Source organism: Carica papaya, chromosome 2 (genome assembly GCF_054855325.1).
Source record: "Carica papaya isolate Zhongbai chromosome 2, ASM5485532v1, whole genome shotgun sequence".
Classification (NCBI taxonomy): Eukaryota; Viridiplantae; Streptophyta; class Magnoliopsida; order Brassicales; family Caricaceae; genus Carica; species Carica papaya.
In genome coordinates, this window is record NC_142310.1 from 34549256 (window position 1) to 34565635 (window position 16380).

Here is a 16380-nt window from a genome sequence, read left to right on the forward strand (position 1 = left end):
CCAAAAGATACGGGCCACAGCGAAGACCGTTTAAAATAGCCCTCGTACTAATACGATGTCGTTTTAGAAGCCATTCTAATTCTATTATTCTCCTTGGGCCTTTTTGTCTTTCCACTTTTGTTTGTTTCGAACTGACTATACGACGTCGTATACGAGAGCTTCCCTTCCTTCTTTAAACTGTATAATATCCAGGGCTCAATAAAGAATTAGTAAGCAGAGATTGACTGGGAGATCGAAGAGGAAGAAGGGTTCTAAGAGAACAGGTACAAGCAAGCTCTCTCCTCGGTTTCTCTGTACTTTGAAATTTACTGCGGGATGCTTCCGATTTTGTGTTGACCTTTACTGGGGTTTCCAAATTTGTTCTTATGTTGATCGTCTTATAGATCGACTCTTTTTTTTAGAAAAATTAAATATAGGTCGACTCTTCTTGTCGGAATTCCACGATTTGTTATGCGAATGTAGGGTTTATGTGCTTAGTTTGGTGTTTTTGACGAGAGCCTAAGGTTTTCGGGCGTTCAATTTTTCATCATGGTTTTTTCTCTTTTCCTGCGTTAACGACCAGATATTATGTCACTGTAATGGCATTCGCTTTCATTGGTAGCCTACAAACCCTATGGCCTTTCTCTCTGTTCAAATTCGATGATTTAAAAGCGTCAGACGAATTGGTACGCAAACTTTCGGTACCAGAAACGACAAAGAGATTCGTTTTCGCTGTTAGAATACCCGAATCTCAATCTGTAATATACATACTCTCTGCTCAGAACTTATCTGAGAGATCTGCTGTAGATGCTGACTGCCTTATTAGGGAGATTCGACCCGATGTTGTTGTCGCACAAGTAGGTAATTCGGCTCTGAGCGAAATTCAATCAGAAGAGGATGAATTAGGAAGAGGTGATATCAGTTTCCCAATCCCTACTTCATCTTTTGAAGTACTCAGACGGTGTTTTGTTGATAAGGCCAATAAGCAGAAGTATGAGAATTTGGCTGGTAACTTGGTTCTGAGAGAAATTTTTGGAATTTGTTTTCATGGACATTTTTTGGCAGCCAAGAAAGCGGCCAGGGAGGTTGGTTCATCCTTTGTAGCTCTTGAATCACCATTTGTTATAGCCTCTTCGCTAGATAACTCCTCCGGGCAGGTTGTGGGTGACAAGGTTCAAGGACTGGTTAGTAGTTTGGTTTCGCAAACTGTGACTCCGGTAGTATTATCAAGTTCGAGGAGGTTTGCCATTAACAATGATATTCAGTCAGGGACTCTGAAGTTGTTATCCTCACACATGAAGATTTTAGACACGAAGTTGTGGCCTTCATCTTCGATTTCGGAGCTGAGGTTGAAGGAAGTTCCAGCAATAGATAATTATGATATCCCACCATTTGCTCAATTCATTTATCCACTGCTCCTTGATCTGCATAACATATTTACTGACCTCCCATCTATTGGAAGAGCTCTGGCTTATGCGAGGAAGATTTTTTCTGATGTGAACAAAGGTGAAGTTGTGGACACCCAAATTGTATCCGAAATTTACACCTTTCGAGTTGCAGTTGAGGGATTGAGAATTGCTCTAAACAATGCCGGCCGGCTACCCATTAGCAAAATCAGGAAATCTAATGCCCCTAAGGTTGATTTCACAGAGCTTCCAGTTGATGAGAAGTCACATGCTCTCCTTGCACAGGCTCTTCAGATGTGTGCTGGGAAGTTCAAGACCGTTGTAGCTGTAGTTGATGCGAGTAGCATTATGGGTATCAGGGAACACTGGGACACTCCTGTTCCTCCAGAGGTTAAGAGTTTGGTTAAAGAGTTTGTCTCAAATTGTGAAGGAGATGGCGGTACATCAAACAATACAATTGTAAAGCGATTATTTTCTGATAATCCAGCGGTGGCCGTTGGTGCCGGAGCAACAGCAGTTTTAACTGTTTCATCTTTACCTAAAGTTTTCCCAGTCTCTACTTTCATGAAGCTTGTAACGTTTAAAGTCCCTACATCATTAAAACTTGTTCTGACTCAAACACAGAAGGCAATGGCAATAGCTCTAAGCAAGACTCTCCCATCCAAAGTTGTTGCCCCAGGACTTGCAAGTTCTGGAGCCAATACAACCAGTATTTTTAAGGCAGTTGCATCAGCTGAGAAAATCCGAGCAGTGACCCACAGTGTAATAGCTTCTGCTGAGAAAACCAGTTTCTCGGCCATGAGAACTGCATTCTACGAAATTATGAGGAAAAGGAGAGTACGACCAATTGGTTCCCTCCCATGGGCGACATTTGGGTCCAGCATTACAGTATGTGCAGGGTTGGTTTTGTACGGAGATCGGATTGAATGTGCTGCTGAATCACTTCCTGCAGCTCCCTCGATTGCCAGCTTGGGTCGCGGAATTCAGGGTCTATGCCAAGCATCTCAAGCAGCGAGGCAGACAGAAGGTAACAGGATACAAAAATCTATAGAATCTCTTATGTACAGACTGAAGAAAGTAATGATTCAATAGAGTGATATTTTGATTAGTCGTCTTAGCATGCTAGTCGGTGATGTTCAAAATCATACCTTAAATTCCTTAATATGTATATATTGGATTCACATTACAAATAGGAATAGAAATAAGTGTGAAGAGTCGTCAATATCTCCACGGCTGTCAAGTTGTAGCTATATAAGTTTGCATAAAATTTCCTCTGGTAAATAACATTCGATCGACCGACGAGGAAAAATCATAAGATCTTGACTTTCCTAGAACCTTAATTGTGTAAAGAAAGAAAATAATAAACCTGTGCTTTGTAATTGACAATAAACACTTTTTTAATGCAAAATCATTTTCTTTGAAATTTTCGTAATAATTTGTTAAACCCAACTCACTGTAAATTCAACACGAAGAGGTTTAGTTGAATGTTTCTCTCTCTCCCTCTTATTTATATATGCATATAGATAATTGATGTGTATTCAATGACTAATGATAGATAGCATTATGTGGGTCGATCAATTTGCAAAAGGAGTGTATAGGTGGTTAAAAGAAAGATGTATGGAGTGTCTTTGCCAATAAATATGATGAAAATGATCGGAAGATAACAAAGCTTAAAAGAGTAAAGGAAAATGGGTAATGCTAAAACTAGTGATACAAGTAATTCCTTCATAGTTCATTAGCATCAAAATTATACAAAAATTATATTTACCTCTTATTACTTGAATTTACATGTAATTTTTCAAAACAAAATCGAAATTAGAAAGTACTAGTTATTTCAGAATTATTTAGCTCTATAACAAACAAAACTAAATTATTATCTACATTATTATTATTATTTTCTCAAAAAAAAAACACTTTTCTAATTAAATGTAATTGTAAAAAAAAAAAATTGAAATCAAAATATCATGATACATATCTATAATAGGGCATAAAAGCAAAAGTCGATTATGAAATAAAAATTGACACACATACAGAGAGATATATATATATATATATATATATAGAGAGCGAGAGAGAGAAGCATGGAATTCCGAGCCCACGGTGGATAATGTATTCTTCTTCTTCTTCTTCTTCTTGTTTGTTGTTCATTGGTATACCTTCTCCAGGCAGGGTTCAGTCTGCAATGCATCAGTACGTACCGACAACTATTAATTGACTGGTTTTTAATCTTTCTCTTTCTGCATTTACTCTATTCGCTCCAACTGACTTTCATCAACATGACTGCTTTTTTTTTTTTAGCTTTCTGGGTTTCATTTTCGAGAATTTTCTTTGCTTTTTTCCTTCTTGGCAATAACAGCTTTCGCCTTGGTTCTTGCAAAAAGCATACCCCCTCTTTGATTCCTTTTCTTTTTTTCTTCTTAAACCTAACTTTTCCTATTTCATTTAATTATCAGTTTATTCACTAATAACACTTGGTGGTTTAGTAGATAATTTTTTTTTTATATTTTATTTAAAAAGATATGAATTTAATTCTCACTAACAAATATAAAATTTACTACTTCTTAAGTATATAATTAATTTATAATATTTAATTTATTTATTTATTAAAATTAATAATTTTATCTACTAACATATATTGATATAATTGTAATAATCAAATTGAATTTAAATATATTTAAAAATCATAAATTTAAATCTCACTAAAAATAAAAAGTTGATTACTTTGTAAGTGCATTATACTGTCGCTAATAACTAATTTAAAATATTTGATTTAATAAAATCATAAACTTTATTTATCAGTATATTTATGAGATTATAATAATTAAATTGAGTTAAACATTAACGAATTTATTATATTGTTGAGTAAAATAAATATTCCGTAATGATTAAATGTTTTTAATTTGTGTGAGTAAAAAGGATTAAAAAACTGACCCATTTTTTTTTTTTTTTTTGTAATCATTTTACTCTTTTTTTTAAAGAAATTTAATTTATTAATTTTTAACTTACATACATACCCTTTAATCCTCATAAATTTTTCTACAATTTTGGAAAATAAATTTACATTATGTTTTGAAATAATTTCATAATTAAAAAAAAAAAATCAACTTCCAGTACACAACTAAAAGAAAAATTAAAATATAAGAATAATGCATGAATTAAACCAATAATTTATTTGAATATTAATTTGTATAGACATATATATATGTATGTATGTATATATATAGGTGCAACAGTTGATGAGTAGATGTCACATATTTCTTTTTATTTTTATTTTTATTATTGATTCAGATTTTGAGGGAGAAAAGATAAAAATTAAAGAGCCAAACAAGACGTTGAAAAAGGTGTCGTCTTTTTGACCCATATAGTTTTATATGTGAAGTGATGAATGAAGTTTAACGTTATTCTTTTCTTGCAAAATTCTAGAACATTACTTGACCCTGGTCTGCTTCAATTTAGGAAAATAATATTTTTGCATGGTTTTTAGTGGCATTTTGGCGTCTTGCTGTTGGAATTTTCTCTTTTCTTTTCTTTCTCAATTCTCATTCATATATATATATATATATATTTATATATTCACATCCTACATGCTAATTATTTGTTTCATAATTATAGTTACTCATAATTAATTATACAATTCGTTAAACTTCCATTTTTATTCGATTTTTTTTTTAAAAAATTGACTTATATATATATATATATATAAAGATTAAACATTATTATTTAATTTATATACTTACTACTCCCACAACTATATACAAGACTGTCAAAAAAAAAATGATAAATAATTAAGTTAGAATTAATTAGAACTATACTTCTATCATTTTTTATTTTATAAAATTAGATTTTAAACCAAACCCAAAAATAAAGATAAATATACACACACATTGAAGGAAATATTATGTCCATTAATACGTTTTGCTAATAGAGAAGGAATATTGTAGAAAGTAAAAATGTGAGAGCCTTGAATTAAAATTAACCTCATTTTTATCTCCTGTAAAGGACCTAAGTAAAATAGCTACAGAACGAGCTCTCTCTAGTGTGTGTCTATTCATATATATAGTACCAACAGTTGTATAATTTTGAATTAAACCCATATATATCTATCTCTTTATATTTGGACTCAATCAAACTCTTAGTAACTTCTAAAGTTCAAGAATCATGCACGAACCGAGTTCTTGCAAATATATAGAGCGTTCATATATAGTTTACCTCAACTTCGATTGCAGCAAATTAGAGTCATTTCTCTTTATAGCCTAGCCAGTTTTACTAAATATGTGTGTGTGTGTTTGTGTGTATTCATTTAACTATTATGCTTTTTGTCGGATTAGTTATAAGCGTGATGTCTATATATGTGTGTGTGTGTGTGTGTGTGTGTAAGTATATATATGTATATGTGTGTCTATATATACTATAGCTAGAACAAAGAAGTGTTAGATTAATAATCCTAAATGCTATAATGTCTTATCTAAATTATCTTTATCTTAACAGAACATGATTTCTTAGACTTTGTTTAGATAAATTCAGTGATGGTTAATTAATATATAGTAATAGCAGTAATTGAATGACAATAATACAAGATTGTAATGATAAAATTTTTTTACGTTTCAATAATGGTATATTAATGACATATTTTTGTTTGGATGATAGGATGGTATGGTTGTATTTTTAGCTAAATTATTAATTTAACCCTACATATTATATGTAATAGTAAATGGTATAAAAGAAATATGTAAGGAAAGAAAATTTATTTATCAATATAATTATATTTCTATTTAAATAAATAATTAAATTAAAATTTTATATTTAATAAAATAAATAATAATTATTTATATTATCATATTAATTTAATAAGTTTTTAATTGTCAGTATATATATGTAATTAATTAAATTAGATGGAGATATAATGAGAAACAAATAGAATGCCCATCAAATAACACCAATTTGGTGGTTTAAAAATTCATTCTAAAATTTACCAGTCAAATATCATTTATTACCATTGGAAATTGAAACAAATACGATTTTCTCACGTCCGTAAAATACCATACATTAAAATTCTATCATTTACCATGATCCAAACAGAGAGTTAAAGTTTTACCCTATAAGTAACCTAGGTGATGCAACTATTTGTAAAAAATTTTAGGAGATTAACTAACTTTAAATAATATTTTATTAAAAATTTGAGTAAAATAAAAGGGATGTTACTAAAAAGATTTAATTTTTTAATTTACGGTTGTCTCTATAAATCTTCAAGCACATAAATATATATAAACAGTAAAATAGTTTTTAAAATTTTAAATACATAAATAATAATTAAGTTTGGTACTTGAACTGTTTAAAAAAACTTTAAAAAATACATTATTATCATATTTATAATTTATATTTAACTTAACTCGTTAATAAAAAATTTATACACTTTGAAATTTATAAATTATTATTTTTAATAGTAATTCTTGTGTTAATGTTACACAAAGAAGCGCAAAGATATATATAAGACATGTAGATGCATATAAATATGTAAGAAATTAAATTATATACATTCCAGAGAAAATCAGGTCATAATGTCAGATCATATAACAAACTCTATAGAGTTTCACACCCAAAACCCGTACGAACACACATCAAGACACAAAGACAAGGAGACAAATATGTTGTAAACAAGCCCATGCAATACAAACCACGATGATCACCAAATTCTGAAATCACAGATTCAACAAAAACAAAAAAGGAGAGCATACAATATATATAAATATGTCAAGATTGATGAAATCCTACCATATATTTTCTTTAGTTCTTGATCAGTACTAGACGATGAATATCCAGCCACATGATTATCCATCAGGAGCACTTTATATCCTTTGAGGGTTTTCAAGAGCTTTGCAAGCTAGTGATTATCAACCTTTATACACTACATATATGTGTATGTATGGCCGATCTTTCAATAGAATAGGTAATAATGATAGTTTAAGATGAGTAATTAATTATAAGAGATGATTCGTAGTGGAAGAAGAGTTGAGACCTGATAAATCTGAAGTTGTACTCCATGAATTTCCACCCCAGTACTGATTGCTACAATTAGCATTATGATCATCACTGTTATTCTCAGATGAAGAGAGCCCTGAAAATGGTCTTGACAAGTTAAGCAACTGATGATGATGATGATGATGATGATGATTATTATTCTCTTCCATTTTCACTGGAACAACCTGAGAAACCCTAGATCCAGGCCGGAGCTGGTCTCCTACGAGCATAGACGATGAAGATGCTTCTATGGCAGCTCCGCTTTGAAAAGGGTACAAACCTGATGGATCAAAGAAAGGAAATTGGTGCACCCCAGATCCTGATAACATGTCACTGGTCGTCAGTCCCACATGATCGGAACCGCCATTAATCTGAGCTTGAATTCCAGTTAAATTCAATCCGAGATTTCCGAGGCCGCCTAACTGAGCGCTGAGATTTTGCAGAGAAGCCATGAAAGGTAACTGGGGAGTTTGATGTGGCAAATTATGATTCGTGATCTGATCAGAACTTGCAGCTTGTACTTGTCTCTGATGATTATCAGTAGAACTGTTTGAATTTGATTTTGAGCTTGAGCTGTTCTTGTTCTTCTTATTCCTCCGGCAACCTCCGCCAACAGGAACATTCCTTAGGGCACCGCCTCTAGTCCAGTACCTCCGGCAAGTCTTACAGAAGTGGCGAGGCTGAGATAAGCTATAGTTATTAAAGTAACAAAATTTAGTATTGGTGGAATCACATCTTGGACACTTAAGAGCCGCCTCAGGCTGTGGTATCTTCGCTAGTCGGGCTCGATCAGCCATCGAACCGGGCCTAATACTTCCGGAACCCAAACCTGAACCGCTTCCGACATGAGGAGGTAGTGGAGGAAGCTGAAGATTATTATTATTATTATTATTATTATTGATTACATCAGTACCTCCTGGTACTCCTTGATGCTGGAGAAGATGATTCGGTTGCTACAAGAGATTAAACAGACGATATTCAGAAAACATCATATCAAACTAAAAGGAAACAAATTGAGTAAGACTGAAGAATGAATTACTATAAATGTAAATTGGTATATTCAAGAAAAAGATTTTTAAGAAGGGGAATAGGAATAATAATTATACCTCTGATCTTCTTTTTTCATAATTTCAACTTTTTCTTTTGGTGGGTATGCATAAAATTGAAGAAGAAAAGAGAGGAGAGGAGAAATTAATCAAGAGAGTTATATTTACAAATATATATAATTACCTGCTGCCAGTTGGGGGGATCTAAATAGACTGGAACAGAAGAGAAAACCATGGTGGATTTTGTTTTTTTTTTTTTGTTTGATGATTTTTTTTTCTTTAATAAAGTTTGATGGGTTCTTTAGGGAAAAAATATGGTGGAGAATCAAACTAAGGGAATACCAGCAGAGAGAGAGAGAGAGAGGCCAAGGGAGAAAAGAGAGAATTAAAGGAGGGGGGAGAAGAATGGGGGGGGGGGGGGGAGTGGAAAGGGGAAAGAAGAAGGGTATAGTTTATTTTGAAGGGTTAATTAAATAATTAATATATATTCTAAAAAATTCTTTATCTTCTTTTTAATTTTCTTTTTGTTTTTATTATTGTTTTTAGGGTTTTGAGTGGACTAAGTTTCTTAGCCTATAAGGCTTAGTGGTGGAATTGCAGAAAGGTGATTATTCCTTATTCATGCATGGAGAACTGAGAGAGAGAGAGAGAGAGAGAGAGAGAGAGAGAGAGAGAGAGATGTTAAATCAAGAAACAATTATCAGCTTACCGCCCTAAAAAAAACAAACAATTATCAGCCCTTTTACTGGTCCTTCGTGGTGGGTTCGCCCACAACGTGGTCATAATAAAGTTTTTAAATGATAAATTCAAGAGGCCGTCGCACATGATACATACATTATATATATATATATATATGTGTGTGTGCATGTATATATATATATATATATACAGACATATATATAAGTAGATGCATGATATACACATGTCATGGCTCGTATAAAGTGAATTGGTGTTTTTAAGAATTGATGAACAAAAAGTAACATTCATTATTGCGGAAGTTATCTTTGTTTTTCTCTCTATTAATTTTGTAAAAAATTTGCTAATTAACTTATCTGAAAAAAAAAATATTGCATAAAAATTAGACTATAAAATCGGATTATAAAAAATTCCTTTAGTACTGACCTCGATAAATTAAGTTTAAATCTTACTTTATATATATATATATATAATTCATAAACCCAAAAAGAAAAAGCAAATTATCATATTCAAAAACTTCACTAATTTTTATAAAGAATTCTTAACTTTTATATTATTAGTTATCTTCTAAATTACTTGAATATTATGCTTAAATTGAAGCATCTCGTGTAAGATAAAATCATATTAGGAAAGTGAATGGAATAAAAATTTTAAGATAAAGATTATATTATATTCTTACTATCTAACTTGTTATTTTTACTAATTCATGGTGTTAGTATTTTTTTTTTTCTTTCTTGTGGTAGGTTCTCATAGGTTGTTGATCATCTATTTTCTATTTCTCATGATCTTAAAAAGTTTGCTTATCGTATTTTTTTTTTTGTTGGCAAAATAGTTAATAAATTTTTCCCACTTAAATTTTTGAGTTATTTGAGTTTTGGAGATGTTGTGTAGATATATAAGAAACTTATTAGTCGAGAATTATGTAGATTTAAACAGGATTAAGTTAGCATGGTGGATTCAAATGATATTTCTATTGTTATCTCTACTTTTTTTTTAGAGTAACATTTTCCTTCGCGTTATATATGTTTTTTTTTTCTTAGTTCTTGAATTAGTTTACATAGAGATTCTTCTGATTGTTATCTTTGGGTACTTGAGAATTTAATTCAATGAATCTAGTTAGGAAACTTAGTCATATAGTGATTAGCATTGTCTAATGGGATTGAAATGGGACGTGAGCTTTATTTTCTCCAAGAATATTAGTAGGTAACTAATTTAAACTTCAAAGAACTATTAGTCAGTAAAGAAGTTTCAATAATTATCGTCTCATTCATTGATGAAGCTCTTTATTTTATATCAAGAATTACATTTCATTGTTCGTTGATTATAATCCTCATTAGATTATATATTATGTTATCCAACTTCTTCCTCGTTTCTAGTTTTTATGTACATTGAGGAGATAATTTTAGTTAATATCTGTGTAAATTTTTGTTTACAAGTGGGACATGAACTAATTATCTATCTTTAAGAATGAGACCTTCTATAGAAGTGTTGTCCATATTTTTTTACTCATGAATCATCTATTTTGAGCTCGAGGATAGAGCTCTCAATCCAATCACGAGATATCTATTTAGAGCTCTCAATTCAATCCAATTCAATCTTCCAGCTTTTTAATATAGTTGGTACTCATCTTGAAGTTCCAATTAATCCATCTCTATTTTTTCTTTCTTCACTAAAGTTCTCTTTCATTAGAAAAAAAATTCTCTGGCTACTAATCTTTATTGATTATTATAATATATATATTTGATAATATTATATAGTTATCTCTTTAGTTCCAATATGATATAGTAATTTATATTAAAATATAAAAAAAAAAAAATTATTCCTAAATTATAGTTGAATAAATTATATGGTTCGCGTATATACTAATTGTTTTAAGCCAAGTTATTTATATACATATATTTATACGTATATTAGTTTACATTTCTGAAAATATTTTTTAAATATAGATAGAACAGCAGTAAATAAATTATAAACCACACGTGGTTCATAATTTACTTTTCATAATATACATTATCATCCATTTTTCCATCACATTTTTATTTTTGAGCAAATTATTAATTAAGTTTTTCAAAATTTTGCTTTTTCATTTTAAATTTTAAATATTTTTTTACAAGATATTTTTTAACTTTTCAATTTTTTTAAAACGCAGTAATACCATTTATTTTTGTTCTATATATATATCTATATTTTTTATAATTTGAGTCCTTCATGACTTAATTCGAACAAAAAACAAAATCACCAATAACATCATACATTTTTCTTAAAAACAAAAAAAAATTAAAATTTATACTAATTGGGTAATTAAAATTTTATCATAATTATTTAAATATAATAAAAAAGTAACAAAATCAAGTATATAATTTATACCCATTGCGGATTACAAATCTATATATATATATATATATATATATATATATAAAATCATGTACACTTTATATATAATTAACTGTTATAGACTGGCTATTAATAAAAGTTATGTTATTACATTTATGCGCAATCATATATAAAACTTATAGTGCTTTAACTTACCAATTTGTTTGTCTGTGTTCGGGCAATAAGTGCTTACTCACTAAGGTTTCTATATGTAGAAACAATAATTGTATAGTAGATACTTTTTCAATTTAAATCGAAACTTAAAACGGTGAGTAATTACGTAATATTTTGACCGTCAATACACACACACACACATATATATATATATATACATATATTTGTATATTATGAGTTTGGGTTTTTTTTTTTTAAAAATATATATTTTGACCATCAATACATACATATATATATATATTTGTAGATTATAAGTAGATAACTCTTGATTAGGGTTTTTTCTTATTGTTATTTTTTCATTGTGTGTGTGCGAATAGATTTTATCTTTATGCTTTCAAATTTGTAATAAAAATCAAACACTAAATCGTGGATCATCAACTTTTTAGACAGATGACGATGATGATATACAACTTTAAATGTTCAAAATCATTCACACTAAAGTGGATAAAATTCAATTTGTATTTTGTCTTTCTCTTTATTTATTTATTTATTTATTTCTCCATTCTTTTCTTGTTGGATCAACTTTTTCCAGATTGAGACTGGCGAATTGAATTGAGTACGTGTATATATAGAATTATGTTTCTTTGATTGGATATATACGTCATGGAGGAAGATCAAAAGAAAACAAAGATTGCTACTCATTAGTGGATGATATATATCTATATATATATATATACATATATATATTGATGCATGCATGTATCTTCTTCCGTAAGGAATCTATTTTTTTTTTTCATTTATTGGTATGCTAATTGGATTACTTTTTTGTTAATTTAAAAATTTAAAATGTTTAATTTAATCAATTATTTAAAATATTATTACTATGAAAAATTTTAGTGGCGTATGGTGGATTTGTAAATCTATTTCTTCTTAATAAAAAAATATATTTTATTTTTTGAAAAGAAAAATACAAATTATTATTTTTTTAAAAAAAATTGTTCCAACATACTTGGATATGTTATAAATAATTTTATTTAATTAAATTATTATTTTAAAAAATTAAATTTTAGGAAAATAAATAATAATAATAATTTTTAAAAAAATTTTAAAGGATAAAAAATAAGAATCAAACTCATATAGTTCACTCCAAGTATCATTTACACCATATATTCTTATATATATATATATATACTTTAAGTCGAACTCATTCCATAGTTAACCACAATCATGTGTACACTTTCTAAACATAAAAATGACACTTCTACTAAGTTAGAAATGACTGTTTAATTACATTTGATATTTGGGTCAAACATTATTCTCTAATTTTAATAACTTATAAGTTACAAATTTGACTTTTATCTAAGGCAAAACATAATATATATCTACATATGTATATGATATTGTACTAAAAAATATATTAAATTAACTAATAGTATGAGTTGAGCATCTTGAGCTCTAAGCATAATGGAATTTATTTGACAAATTAATTAAATAATAATAAAAAAAGAGACGGATCTTTTTGTAACATGCGATAGGAATATCATATGTTTTAATTTAATTAAATTAATAGTAGAACATAATTATATAGCGTAATAATCTTAAGTGGCTTAGGTTCATTTTTCCATCAACTTTTTATATATTAAGACTGTATGATCCAATAAAAGCAAGTCATCCACGTTATAACAATAAAAAAAAGTCTATAATATTTTTTAAAAAATTTAAAGAGAGTATGATGAATTTGTAATGCGTTATAAATATTTAATTAAAGAAATTTAGTTATCACGAGATGTTCTTTAAATATAGTAGATTTGTTTAAACTTAATATAATTTTATTATCTTATTTTTATTAAAATATTAGTGAGTTAAATTTTTATTTTTATTAAATTAAATATTATAAATAAATCATATGTAATTCATAATAAACTAATAAATTAATTAACGAATTTTACATAATCAATTTTGTCTTTAAAACATATATGGATATTTACAAAATAACAATTTTAATAAACTGTTACCCCTAATTTGCCTTTGATTAATGAATTTTTTGGGGCGGGCTCGTTAGATGAGTGATTATCAATTAATTAAAGGAACTAAAGTTTTAAAAAATTGTATATATATATATATATATATATATATATACTTTCATATAGAGATAAAACTTTTCCTACAATTCCTCAATTGACAGCTGATAATGCGCTAAATAGCCTAACACCGAAATATTTCAGTCATTGGAATGATTAATGGACCCTCTTTTATAATAATAAATAAATAAAATTCATATTAATTATTAGAAATAAATATGCGAAATGAGCAAGCTTAGTGGCCTCTTCAAAGCCGTTTGATTTGGCGACAAAGTGGACCATCAACGTCAGTCTTTATCATCAGATGCTCGTGGTCGGAAAATTCCCTCTGCCACGTCATCCCCTTTCGGTCAATAATATAAAATTCAAAAAATTTAAGAATTTCCATTTACAAATTATAATAAATTAAATGGATTAAGCGAATTTATAAATAATAATAATGAACAAAACATGTTATACTGAAATTAGATTTTTAGTTTTTCGTGACATAAAATCTCGCAAATGCAATTCATTAAGAAATAATTTAGTGACTAAAATTTTTGTTTTTTATTTGAAATTAAATTTTATTATTTTATAAATATTAGTAATAACCAATTTATAATATTTAATTTAATAAAATTAAAATTTTAATTCATTAATATATTAATTAAGTTATGATGATCAAATTGAGTCAAATTTAAATAGATTATGATATCTGAAACGATAACATAAATTTAAACTAAGTTTGAACTTAAAAAAAATTAAAATTATAATCATTTTCATTATTAATTAATTTATACATAATATTGTAAATGAATATTTTGTCTCGATCACTACTGCCTGGTATATTTTAAATTGTTGTTATGTAATAATACGTAAACAAATATATTATATATAGATACCATATATATATATACACACTATATAGATGTAACGAGAACTTTCTGATGTCTACCGATTAATTAATATTTTTTCCAGATTCGAACTATATGCTTTTGAAATTCCTTTACATCGTTAAATTATTAATTAAGTTGAAATTCAATTGAAGTATCCAAAAGAAAGCAACCAATAGAAGTGAAACAAATCTACAATATAGCTAAGAGTCTCACGTGCATTTCTTTTGTTTCTTTACTCCCTCCATATATATTACACGCACATATATATACTTATATATATATATATATATGGTAACTAGAGCTAAAGAAATGTTATATACACACACACACACATATATACATATATATATATTATCCCACATTGACTAGAGCTAAAGAAATATTCTGAGAGGTTATTCTCACTCTAAAGTAATATGCTTTTTAGAAGATAAAATTTTAAATTAGAATATTTAGTTTATAAAACTTTAATTAACTGTGTGATTAATGTCATGGACCGGAATTTAATCGTTCATTCGCCATAAATGCACATTATAAAAGGTTATATTTACCAAATAAATTATATCAACTAATTGGTCCGACATTTTCTTTTTCAACATCAATTATACTAAATAAAAATTTTAGAACCCATCAATTATTTTAATTGTAATATTTTCTTTTCATATATATATATGGATGAATTTGCATGAAAATGCATATGGTGGTGCCAAATCAGGAGCCAATTTGACCTTGTTTTATATTATATATATATATATGAATATGTATACATGTATGTATATATGTGGAGTTGTATAAACGTAAAAAATAGAAGCATGAATTAAAAAAGTTGCATGGTGGGTAGTGGCGTAGGAATCTAATTCCCTATCATTATCAAATTTGATGACAGAGAGCAGAAGGGTACATACAACTTTTTCTTTTTTTTTTTTTTATTTATAAATTTAATTTTAATTGGGGGTCTGGAGAGATTTATAGTTGGAAAGGATTCAAAATTGCAGCCTTCACACATTCACTTGTCTCCCTCCTTTCTCTCTTTCTCATCAACCACAACATTAATTACAAACATATCAGTATATGTCTTTTCTTAACTTTTTCCAAAAATAATATATATATATATATGTGTGTGTGTGTGTGTGTGTGTGTGTCGATTTAATTGCAAAAATTGCTTCTGGGTTTTTTGTTTTGTTCTAATTTTTTAGTTACTATAATTAAATCTCTAAACTCTTGTCTTTCTTTCGAATCAGGCTTTTAATTAGTTCATCTAAAACAAATAAACTTTGACACCACATTATTAACAATTATTTTGTAATACTCGGGCCTAAAAAAGGACCGAGATAATTTCTTATTATTAAATTATTAATTCAAAATAATTATTTATTTTATTTTTATTTAAATAGAATTTTGAGAAAAAATAAATTAAAGACGATATTGAAAATAATTTTAAAAAAAATGAATGAAAATGTGGGTTCAGAATGTGTTTTCGAAAAAAAATTGAAAACATTGGGTCAAAGTGCAAAAAGAGAAAAATTCGGCCACATAGGACTTCCCAGTCAGCAGCCCCAACGAATCGAAGTACGCCGCGTGGCAAGGCACGCGGACGTCGGTGCCATGCAGGCAATCCGCATGCACCGCGATCGGAAGACCTAGGATCGATCCTTCGCGCGTGAACGGCCTTGATTTTGTTTTCCCATTATGCGTGATCAGACGGTCGAGATCAATCGCGATGAACGGTACAAATTCATTTTCTCCTTATGTGCGATCGGACAGACGAGATCAATTGTGATGGATGGTCAAGATC

The 16380-nt window shown here is 28.8% G+C and overlaps 2 protein-coding genes across 3 annotated transcripts; one reads left to right on the forward strand and one right to left on the reverse strand.

Annotated features, from left to right (window-relative positions):
- The first annotated feature begins 192 nt into the window (after positions 1-192).
- LOC110812114 (uncharacterized) lies at positions 193-2609 on the forward strand. Its single transcript, XM_088214321.1, has one exon. The coding sequence runs from the start codon at positions 579-581 to the stop codon at positions 2475-2477; it is 1899 nt and encodes a 632-aa protein (XP_088070447.1). The 5' UTR covers positions 193-578; the 3' UTR covers positions 2478-2609.
- A 4289-nt stretch (positions 2610-6898) lies between these two features.
- LOC148269002 (dof zinc finger protein DOF2.2-like) lies at positions 6899-8852 on the reverse strand. Of its 2 annotated transcripts, none has more exons than XM_088214322.1 (2): positions 8634-8852; positions 6899-8356 (listed from the first exon to the last, which is right to left on the reverse strand). In XM_088214322.1, exons 1-2 carry the CDS (start codon positions 8682-8684, stop codon positions 7364-7366), a joined length of 1044 nt encoding a protein of 347 aa, XP_088070448.1. In that variant the 5' UTR covers positions 8685-8852; the 3' UTR covers positions 6899-7363. The 2 variants fall into 2 exon arrangements, with proteins under 2 accessions (XP_088070448.1, XP_088070449.1); XM_088214323.1 differs by having other exon boundaries at positions 8510-8634.
- Positions 8853-16380: the final 7528 nt, after the last annotated feature.